The sequence below is a fragment of the Mastigoproctus giganteus genome, chromosome 3 (assembly GCF_048544385.1).
Source record: "Mastigoproctus giganteus isolate SK-2022 chromosome 3, ASM4854438v1, whole genome shotgun sequence".
Lineage (NCBI taxonomy): Eukaryota > Metazoa > Arthropoda > Arachnida > Uropygi > Thelyphonidae > Mastigoproctus > Mastigoproctus giganteus.
Genome location: NC_143577.1, coordinates 111,020,804 through 111,033,099, shown reverse-complemented (window position 1 = coordinate 111,033,099; position 12,296 = coordinate 111,020,804). Strand labels below are relative to the sequence as shown.

Here is a 12,296-nt window from a genome sequence, read left to right as displayed (position 1 = left end):
TCTCCGGTAGAATGGAGAATGAGGAAAAGCGGTGTAATAGATGGTGTTTTATCCTCAGTTCTGGCTCTTTTTGCAGAGGTGTTATCTGCGTCATGATCTCGATTAGGTAGGGGCCTTGTTGGGGCCCCAGAAGAAATGGGGTTTAAATTACTCATAGGAGTAAAGAGAAAATGTCTGATGCCTAAGTACCTCACCCACCACGGAGCCCTACGAGGGGGCGCCCACTCGTGAACTAGCAGGTACTGCGTACACGAATGGGACGCCGAGTTCGCTTAGAACACCATACCCACGTTACCAATAAGTCTTTATCCCGTCCCAGGACCATAGGGAGGGAGACTTATTGGAACGCAGTTGACCCTAGCAGTATAATACCACCCGCCGATTGATCCCAGTCGAGCCGGTCCGGGACCACCCGTCTCGTCGAAGCAGGGGCCAAAGTGGTGTATTAAGGCTGGGCCCCTCAACCACCAGGATCCCCCTTTCCGCTTCCACGGGTCGCGGCGCACGGCTGCACACGCCGGATTCCAACGATGTAACCCTGGAACCAAGGTATGGGCGTTAGATCCCAGTGATGCTAGTCTGGAAGTCCAGCAGCGTCACTGGGAGGTCCCCTCACCACGTACAGGTGCCCACGTCGAGGGGACATTAAATGGACAAAAAATATTGTCTCATCCAAACCTTCCAAAATCCACTTTGGAAGGTTTGGATGAGAATACCACAGGCCACGGTACCATAGGCCATACCAGTAGTAGCCATACCAAAGTAAGGAAAAAAAGGCTTTCCGGGCCTTGCTTAACATTTTCAATGAACCAGAAAAAGGATAGTTCAGGATCCACATGCAATTTGCTGAAAAAAAATCATAGAGTACAGTCGGTCCTCGTATAACACGTGTTTACATTACACGAATTCGATCATACACGATTTATAAATAGGGGAACGATCTCTTATATAACATGAACCGAATTCGCTTATGCACGATTCGCCTTCGTGTTTACAAGAAATGGCAGTCGAACGCGGAATCACCCCAACTGAACGCAACACGATAGGACTGAAGAAGATTCTGAAAATGTATTTATGTGTTTTATATCAGTGAAGGGGAAACACATTTCACCATAATAACGTAAAAACCCACACAATTCCAGCTATCGATAATTTGCAATTGCAATTAGATCGAGTTTACGACCAGTTTATAACAGATTCCACTAGCAGAAACGCAACTGGAAATTGTTTTTATTGTTTTATGGTAGTAATCCCCAGAAATGTGCTTTAGTAAAATGTAAGGTGTTAATAGTGTATCTCGGCCTTTATGGAGTTGTTTATTCAGTTGCTACACGCGCGCAGCTTTGTTTATGTGTAATTAAGGGTGCCTCCTCGTTTTGTAATTGTGCTTTAAAAATGAGTAAAATACTTAAAAGGTGTGAAAAGGAAGCGTCCTGGCGAAGACACTGCAGATTCAGAGAGAAAAAAAAAAAAAGCAATATCGATAAACAGAGGCGGACTGAGTCAAAAATTCTTACCCGGGAAAATTTATGGTGGCCTCATACTACGGTTTATGGCCAAAATCACACCGGCCTCCGGCCCACAGGGTTTCCCAGGTAAGGCTTATGGCCAGTCTGCCTCTGTCGATAGAGAAAAAAATATGAAATTGTGAAACGCTTTGAGCGAAATGAGAGACCATGTGATATTGCACGTGCTACAGACCTAAATGAGGCAACGCCGAAAATTACAAAGAATGCGGTGAAAATAAAAACAACTTTCATAGCAGGAACAACTCAAAGTGTAATTAAAATCCATTAGATTAAGACACAAGAATTGGAAGAGATGGAACGGCTGTCTTTATCTGTTTTTCGATTTTCTATCTGTTTGGATAGAAAATCAAACAAAAAACAAGTTTGCTTACGATAGAAGCAAAAGCATTAGCAATATTTTATTACGTAGTAGTCGTAATAAAATACGTAAGCATTTTATTACGACTTAAGAATTATAAAATACGTAAGTATTTTATTACGACTATTTTATTTAATATAATAATTTTTTTACGAATAAAATACGTATTTCATTCGTAAAAAATACTTTTTTAGTATTAAAAAATACTAAAAATACTTTATTACAATATAATAAATAATAAAAAAATAAATATTTTTTATTATCATATTATATTATATTATTTTTTATTACGTATTTTAATCGTTATAAAATACGTAAGTATTTTATAACGATTAAAATTACCCGATTATTTATTGTGTTTGGTAATGTTTTGGTTCCAAATGTGTGTTCAATCTTGGGTGGTCGGCACCTAACCCCACTTTTCCCATAGGGCCTGTTTATATTGCACGATTTTGCATTGCACGAGGGTTTCTAGGAACACAACTATCGTGCTATACGACGACAGACTGTAAGTCCCAAGCAGAGGCGGATTTAACAGCAGGCGCACCGGGCGCGCGCCCTGGGCCCCGACTTCTGAAGGGCCCCTCAAAACCCAAACTTTACACTTTTTTCTAATGACACAAAGTTTGGTTTCATATGTGCAATTTTAATTACGTACAAGTTTACAATCGGCGGTAAAACCTGATAGTATGTTTATATTCGCTTATTTTCATTATTTCATTACTACGCTGCATACTATGCACATACTACACTACCGCTCATTAGAGGAATAGAATCGTATTTGCTCCTTTGTACTTACAAAGGTTCTCCTGCAGTGCAGACTTACGATATATGCAAATACGCGTATATCGTATATTGTTGAAATTATATTAAGATAAAATTAATTCCTGTTGTTACATCAGCGCCTGGATTTTCATAGTTTATGAATAATCTTTGAATTTTAATTAATCATTAATTAAACATTATTACACTATAACGAAAAATCTCTTCTTTAGCATTCTAATCATCAGACTATTAAATTTTATATTTTTCTTTTCATTGATAGGCTACCAATGGTAACTAGAAAAATGAAACGACATCTATGAGGGGCTGAAAAAAGACAAATTAAAAAAAGACGCGAATATAATATAATACATATATTATATTCAATTTTTATTGGAAATAAAACATTAATAGTACATAATATTTTTTATTTATTTAAAAAAAATGGTTAACATGTATTTTTATTTTCCCTGTCTCTTTCTCTTTTTTTTTTAAGGGGCCTAATATTTTCTTCTGCGCCCGGGGACTTAATCCGCTTCTGTTAGTTATTAACTAACAGAAGTGGATTAAGGATTTAACTTCTTAAATCAAGTAATTAACTCTTTGTAAAAAGCAAACGTTTAAAATTTTTTGTTACAATTTGTTTCCTTGGTGAACAGCAATAGTTGCCCTGTTGTTGTAAAAGCTGCAACTGCCCGTCGATGTTGTCTCTATCGTAAGTGAAGGGAGAAACCCTTCACTTACGATAGAGACAAGTGAAGGGTTTCGATATATATATATCAGAATCAACAACCCACCTCTATTTCATTTTGGGCCCAATGCATCGTCATCTAACGTGTGACGCCTATATAGGGACCAAATGCCTCGTCATCCAATAGGTGACACCAAGTAAGTGCCTCGTGATCTAATAAGTGACGCCTACATAGGTGCCAAGCAGCATTGTCTGCAGGGTCCATCTTCCCTGTTTCCTACCCTCCCCACCTTACTTTTCTCTTACACAACTTTTTTTTTTTCATGCCCCATGTAAATCTAAAATTACAAAAATTATGATATTAGGGTCCCCTGTAAATGATTACATCTACCAATAATCTACGAATATAACATAATTTTGTCTGTACAATTGCGTGTGTTCTCTGGTCGATTTGCCTGTTTTCTGGACGAAAAAACCCCAGGTCTGTCGGAAAAAACCTTGCTATTGCCTGAGACCGACTAACTGTTAAAATTACAACCGTTGCTCAAGAAACAGCGATCATTTCATTCTCAAATCTGGTCTTAGCCACTGAAATCCCAGGAGTGGCACATGGACTACGCGGATCATATGCGCCAAAAACAAAGGGCACAATACAATATACTGCACAATATACACACCTTCAAATCTCTGACCCGATACAATGCACACCCTCGGAGATGGGAGAAATCCCAGAAGCCGTTGGACACCAACATACCTTACAACCAGAGGCGGATTTAACGGCGGGCGCACCGGGCCCCGACTTCTGATGGGCCCCTCAAAACCCAACTTTACACTTTTTTCTACCCGATACAACGCACACCCTCGGAGATGGGAGAAATCCCAGAAGCCGTTGGACACCAACATACCTTACAACCAGAGGCGGATTTAACAGCGGGCGCACCGGGCCCCGACTTCTGAGGCCCCTCAAAACCCAACTTTACACTTTTTTCTAATGACACCAAGTTTGGTTTCATATGTGCGAATTAGTTACCACCTTGCAGCAAGCTGTCCTGAAGGCCTCTTATAAATCTGCCAAGAAGAAAATCTTCCGTATGTCCCCCTGTATGCCCTTGGTGGACTCACCTTGCTTAGACGGTCCGTCCACCGATCTCGCCGATTTTACCAGCGACACTGTGACTGGCCAGCCCCAGAAGTAGCACGACTATACAGCGACTACATCGCTAAGAAAAATGAATACACAAAGCTATTGCAACTAGGAAGAAGGCAACATGGCCTGACTTTGTCAGAGAATCTGGCACGACAAATCCATGGGGCCTGGTCTACAAGATCATGCGGGACAAAATCTACAATCCGGACATCTTCAGCACAGTGATTGCAGACTCCTGGGAGACTTCCAACTGGCAGGACTCGGCCAATCACATCCTGGATAAGCTATTTCCACCAGATGACACTGCCCAGGACTTGTCTGAGCATACTGCCATTCGTACTTCAAACAACAGTTATGAATCAGATGAAACCACAGAAACCACCTTGGAAGAATTATCAGCAGTTCTCCAAAATATTAATATCCAAAAATGTCCAGGATTGAATGTCTCATTGATTGAATGTTCTCCAAAATATTAACATCCAAAAATGTCCAGGAGAAAATGTCTCATTGAATACAGTTTCATCCTCCGTCTTCACAAGCTTCGGCCAGAGTATATACTCTTACTGTACAACAAATGTCTTCAGGAGGGATGTTTTCCTGTGAGAACTAAGAAGATGTTTTCCTGTGTGAATTAAGCAGCAGCACAAAAACCCTACTGACCCGCGCTCTCACCGTCCAATTGCGCTACTTGCAAACTTTGGAAAAATACTGGAGCGGTTTATGGCACTCAGGACCACAGCTCTCTTTCAAGCACAGAATCTCCTCTCCCTCTGCCAGTATGGTTTCACTCCAGGATGAACCTGTGAGGAGGCTCTCTTTGATCTAGTTCTGCACATAGAAAACTCTGAAGCAAAATTTGAACTTGCCATCTTCATTGACTTCGAGGGCGTGTTTGACACTGTCTGGTGGGCTCTGGCACGCCTCCGGACTCTATAGACTTTTTCAAAGCTACTTTTCAGATAGAACAGTAATTCTAAAGTCAACATACCATCACGTCTCCAGGCCAATCACCCGGAGGTGCCCTCAGGGCTCAGTCCTGGGACCCCTCGTGTGGAATATGATCCTACAAGACTGGCTTTCCCGCTCCTTTGCTAATACCAAGATTGTTGCTTTTGCGGACGATCTCACGATAGGTGTCCGGCCGCTCTCGCAAAGCCATAGAAGACAATGCTAATCGGGTCCTTGACGACCTCTCTTCCTGGGCTGCACTAAATAAACTACGGATAAATCCAAGCAAGACTAAAATGATGCTGTTTAAAAATAAGCTGGACCTCAGGCGGCCTCCGCAAGTCTCTGGGGTACAACCTCCCATTGTCACACAGACCACTGTGCTAGGGGTGGTTCTGGATCACAAATTAAGCTTTCACCCCCACCTCATCCATCTCAGCTCCAAGGTGAAAACATTTTCAGGCTCAATCATCAGAATCACCAGGAATGAATGGGGTCCAAGCGGTCGCTTCAGCTGTACTATAAAGCCGTCTTCCTTCCGATCGTGACGTATGCTGCAGGTGCTTGGTTCCACCGAGCTAGATTGGTTAATATGATAGGCAAATTAGGCTCTATACAACGGACAATGCTTCTGGCTACCCAAAGGGTATGCAGGACAGTATCCACTGCTGCTATCCAGGTCTTAGCTGGGACCCTTCCACTGGACTTGTATGTAACCTTTCGTGGCCTGAGCTTTAGAATCAACAAGAAAATTCCAACCAAGATCTTAGACATTGAACTAAACCTGAACACTGACCCTAAGGCAGAGAAAACACGCTGTTACAATGAGATGATAAATATCTGGCAGACAAGATGGGACACTTCCACCAAGGGAGCAGTTACAAGGAGATTCCTACCGGATGTGACTTTCCCCTCCTCTAAGTCGGCACAGAAGTGGCTCTCTCTAACTCTTGAGACATCGTTCCTAGTCACTGGGCATGGCTCATTGAATGAGAAGCTCTTCCAACTGGGCCTAATACCCATAGACGTTTGTTACTGCGGGGCCAAGGAGAATTGGTTCCACCTTCTCTTCGAGTGCACTCTCTACGAGGACCTGAGGCAAGACCTGGCAAATACCATCCCTCTCACTGAAAACCAACTGGACATTCTGTTACAGACACCACAGAACCTTGCTGCCTTCCAGAACTTCTCGACACAAGTATTCACGCGCAGGAAAGCCTCCTACAGAATAACGCAGGCTACTAATGGGGATCCCCAGACAGCAGCTTATAAATTTTATTTTTAATTTATTTTATTTTATTTTTTCTTCGTGAAAACGTACTTTTTTTTCCCCCTTCATTCCTCTCCCCACTAGTGTAGCTTCTCTCTCTCTCTCTTTTTTTTTTTTAATTACACCACGGGATTTTTTTTATTATTATTTTTTTTTTATTATTTTTTTTTTATTTTATTTTTTTCTCACTTCTCAGGAAACTGGTCCCCCTTTTGACAACATCAGGTGGGTCAGAGTTTCTTTTGAGACGGTACGTGTTTTATTGGGACTGGCCCACCTTCCCGTGGTGTGGACGAGTACCCAGAATCATCTGTCCAGGTGACTGATGCTTCTGGGTAGCTAGGAGGCCAGAACAGAACAACAGAACACACACATAATACACACAAACCTACGTCATTCATATTCTGGCCCATTTGTAGTGATACTGCTCTTCACAGAGATACGAGGCGGAGTTGAACAGACGTTCTAGGAGCCGCCCTTTACAAAACACATGTCCACATGTGCAATTTTAATTACGTACAAGTAATTAAAATCGGCGGTAAAACCTGATAGTATGTTTATATTCGCTTATTTTCATTATTTCATTACTACGCTGCATACTATGCACATACTACGCTGCATAGGCTCCGCGCGGCTGCGCTACCGCTCATCAGAGGAATAGAATCGTATTTGCTCCTTTGTAAGTACAAACTTACAAAGGTTATCCTGCAGTGCAGACTTACGATATACGCGTATATCGTAAATTGTTGAAATTATATTAAGATAAAATTAATTCCTGTTGTTACATCAGCGCCTGGATTTTCGTAGTTTATGAATAATCTTTGAATTTTAATTAATCATTAATTTATTGCACTATAACGAAAAATCTCTTCTCTAGTATTCTAATCATCAGACTATTAAATTTTATATTTTTCTTTTCATTGATAGGCTACCGATGGTAGCTAGAAAAATGAAGCAACATCTATGAGGGGCTGAAAAAAGACAAATTAAAAAAAGATGAGAATATAATATAATACATATTATATTAATTTTTCATTGGAAATAAAACATTAATAGTACATAATATTTTTTATTTATTTAAAAAAATGGTTAACATGTATTTTATTTTTCCTGTCTCTCTCTTTTTTTTTAAGGGGCCCAATATTTTCTTCTGCGCCCGGGGCCTCAGCCAGCCTTAATCCGCTTCTGGTCCCAAGAGATCCATAAAAAACAATCAATAGCTGCACAGCCTTGGGGTCGATAGTAGGGAAGCTGACAAAAAAGCTATGCATAAATCCAATATCACACAATATCATAATGATGCTTGGAGTGATACAATTCCCAAGTTTGGAATGGCAGAAAGTGTTGCAGAGTGAAAATTCTTACTACACAATGTTTTATTCCAATAAATTGGGGTGTGGCTATGGAAACTGCCTAGAGTACTTCCTGTTCAGGTGAATGTATATCATCTTTACCTCAAAGTGTAGTGGAGGCTGCCTGATGACATGGAGCTGTTTCAGCTGGTTCAGATAGTCCATGTGGAGGCAGTTCCTGAAATTTCAAAATCCGTGACCTATTTGGACAATTATGCACTGTGGTGGTACAATGGAAATGAGCCATGTCAGTATCAGCATGGCAACACTCCAAGCAATACAGGACTTGTTTGTGGACATTGCTGTTGAGAGATGGACTGGACAGCTGAGAACCTGGACACCAATGAACACTGTGGAATGAACTGAAGAGTTGGACTAAGCTGTGACCAAAATGGCCTCCTCCCAAACTGGCTCTGGCAACTGCTTTTGAAGGAGGAAGAGAAATTCTAAAAGTATGCCCAGTAGCGTGGTTGAGCCTGTCATACTGGCCAAAGGTAGCCCCTCTCCCCATGTATTAGGTTTTTGAATTAAAAGTCCACTTTTTACCTATTTATACATGTCCAAATAATTTTGGTCACAGGTTGAACGCACATTCACATTTTAATATGTGGAGCAAGGTGATATATACCATGCACATTTCTTCTACAATAAAAAATAAACTCTAGGTTCATAAAACAAATTAATATAAGCGTACAGTATGTTACTACAAGTTACATACAGAACTAGAAGTTTGTTTAAGGATTGTTAGGGATTCAAAGCATAATCTAAAGTAATGTTCAGGAAAAAAAAACAACAACATAAGGAAATCAGTTCTTCAAATAGGCCTCTAGGGTTGGGTATATTCATACTATGATTTTTAGCATTTCTCACCAACCACTGAAGTAAAAATGAAAACCAAAATCTTAAAAAGCTTTATATTTAAATTTACAATAAATTTACAGTGCTGTTGAGGAAGAAGGAAGAAGCCTTTGAAAGCTTCAGTTATTTTAGCACTTTTAATCTAGTATATTTTATTTCATTTTAATTCAGTATTTTCTTATCATTTTATTTGTACATTCACTGTAAACTACATTTGTTTTATTCTATCTTCATTCAGTATTTTATTATCAGTAACATTTTATTTGTATAATCACATTTATTTTGCTTGATCTACTGTAAATTTATTGTAAATTTAAATATAAAGCTTTTTAAGATTTTGGTTTTCGTTTTTACTTCAATGGTTGGTGAAAAACGCTAAAAATCATAGTATGGAAATCAGTATTCAATTAGCTCCAAAAGATCATGACAAGAAGTTATTGAATCATCCCAATTAGATTTACTGACAGATGTAATTCATTTTTATTCTACTACCATCCTTGCATATTTTTGTCTTTCACGTATGCACTTATATAAAAAGCATTGAAATTATTTTAATTAAATATTATCTATATATATCAGAGTTAATTTGTATACTTTACCAAGTCAGGTGACAATCCTAACAATCTCAGCTCTCTTACACTAGCTTGGGTAGGCTTTGTTTTCTGCTCACCAGTGGCTTTAGGCTTTGAAAAGGAACAGTATATGATATATTTCAAATAAAAAATTCGCAATTTTACTGTATTTATTATGCTTTTATGGACATACAAAACAAGTAAAGAGGATATCCATAAGAAAAGCCTTGTTCTTATGAATAGCTACTTTTCTCCTCAATTATCCTCACAGAGAGGGTAAAAGAAATAGTGTAATAATTTTGCTGTCAGTCAGCAAGCAAAGCAGATTAAAGCAAACAGACTTAATTCTTAACTCACTTTTTTTTTTCTCTTTTTTGTTTTTCTTATGGAATTTTTTTTTTTCCATAAGAGAGAAAAAAAAAAATTTCCGTAATTTAATATACCAGAAGAGAAAAAATTCCATAATTTAATATTCCGTAAGAGAAAAAATTCCGTAATTTAACAAACATTCCATAGGAGGAAAACAAACTTGTTTTTTATTTTTTTATTTTCTTACAGAATATTAAATGAGAGTCCAAAATCCAACATCACATTTTCCCAGTGCATCCATATTTCATTATATGTGAAACTAGTTTTACTCCAGGCTGTATATTTTGAGGGCTAAAAAAAACCACAGAAATTCTCCATGATTTTTATAGGTTTTTTTTGGTTGTTGTTGTTATTTGGTGTTTTATGGGACATTGGCATCTAAGGCCATAATACACCAAGCCAAAAGTTTTTCTGGTATGAACAAGATTTTTCACTCAGGATAACTATCAGCCCTGAGTGAAAAAGCCAATACAAGTTCCTTCATTGATGGAATCAAATTCCAAACCTTTATAAAGAGATAGAGAGAACGGCATTACTTGTCCCTTTTGTTTCTCATCTGCATTACAGTTTTTGTTATGAAGATATTTCTTGATATTGGAATCTTGAGAATAAAATATTTTCCAAGGTAGCCATATCCATGTAGTAATATCAGATACTAAGAGAGAGAATCTCTTCACTTAGTGCCTGACCTATAAATAAGGATTGCAGTGAGGTTTATGGAGAGCCTTGTCAACAAACCATGTGCTTCTCTCGCTCCTTAAGCTAACACTGAGGTTTCTTAACAAAGGGGTATCGACGAAAACCAAAGTGTTATTCCAACAAACAGTACCATAATGAGGCAAGGAAATGGGTATGGCTTGCATTTTGAGATAAATGATGATCACTGTTGAAAAGAAGCGGTCTGTTCCACGGAACACACTGTCTTTTTTTCTATTTGTAGACAGAAAATACCAACTACAGTAAACTCCTGTAAAATTTCGCACATTTGGGGATTGAGAGGTGATAGATTTTAAAATTTTCCAGATTTCAGAGAGATGTACCTAGTGGTTTCTCAGTGCTAGAGGATTCCATTTCAATAAATATTAAGTACAAAAAAATAAGTATTTACATCTGTAAACATTTATAAACTAACTTGTCCTTTAATCTGCTTTTACAGGTAAGCATTAGCATTAGTAGAGGCATTTGATGCAAGAAAGCAAGCTTATGCAGCATCAGCCAAAAAAAAAAAAAAAAAAACCCACTTCCACTTCACCCCTCTGTTCGTTCAAAATACCTGTCCAGCTCATTAAACTTATTTAGGCTATCAACCTCCACCACAAGGGATGGAAGTCTGTTCCACCAACCAACCACCCGCTGGCTAAAGGCAAATTTCCGCACGTCTATCCTACATCTGTCTTTCCTCAATTTGAATTTATGCCCTCTCAGGTGATTTTTCTGAGCTAGAGGAAGAATCCCATCAGCATTGAGCATGCTTAAACCATTCAAGGCTTTATACACCTCTATCAGATCACCTCGCTGGTGCCTAGTCTCCAGACACTGTAATTTGCAAAACTTAAGCCTTTCTTCGTAAGAGCACCCCTTTGTTCCATTCACTAATCTTGTTGCCCTTCTCTGTACTCGTTCCAGCAGCTCTACATCCTTCTTGAAATGAGGCCTCCAGACCTGTATACAGTACTCTAGGTGTGGCCTGACCATTGCCTTATACAATGGAATAATCACCTCCTTATCCCTGCTGGAAAAATTCCTGTGTATCATTGACAATACTCCATGAGCTACTCTTGCAGCCCGTCTGCACTGCTCAGAGAACTTCATATCTGCCTGCACAACCACCCCCAAGTCCCTTTCATTCTCTACCACTGTCAGTATAGTACCACAGAGTTGATACGTTGCTCTGGGGTTGCTGTTTCCCCATGTGTAGTACTTTACATTTGTCAATGTTAAACTTCATTTGCCACCTCTCAGCCCATCTGCTCAACCTTTCCAGATCCTGTTGCAGCAGCATAGTGTCAGTAGTGTCCTTGACAACCTTGCCAACCTTTGTATCGTCTGCAAACTTGGACATTAAGCTTGATATACCATCATCAATATCATTTATAAATACAGAAAACAATAATGGCCCCAACACTGAGCCCTGAGGGACTCCACTAATAACATTAGTCCACGATGAGCAGTGTCCATTGATTACCACTCTGTCTTCTCCCCCTCAACCACCCCTTTATCCATAGCAGCAATTTGCCTCCAATGTCACACTGCTCCAATTTGTGTAGCAGTCTTCCATGCGCAACAGTATCAAAAGCCTTTCTAAGATCCAAGTATATAATATCAAAGTTATTCCCTGCATCCAGTTCTTTTGTGACTGCATCATAGTATTCAATCAAATTGGTCAGGCAAGACTTCCCCTTAACAAAACCAAGCTGTGTCCGAGCTATAACTAAAGTCT

At 39.3% G+C, this 12,296-nt stretch overlaps 1 protein-coding gene across 2 annotated transcripts in view; it reads right to left on the bottom strand.

Annotated features, from left to right (window-relative positions):
* The window catches only part of LOC150088224 (CTP synthase 1-like), a 292,973-nt gene that overhangs the window by 188,927 nt on the left and 91,750 nt on the right, over positions 1–12,296 (bottom strand). For both annotated transcript variants that reach the window (XM_090369393.1, XM_090369394.1), the window contains exon 5: positions 9,515–9,598. In XM_090369393.1, the coding sequence (XP_090225519.1) occupies positions 9,515–9,598 (84 nt within the window). The remainder of the gene's footprint in view (positions 1–9,514; positions 9,599–12,296) is intronic.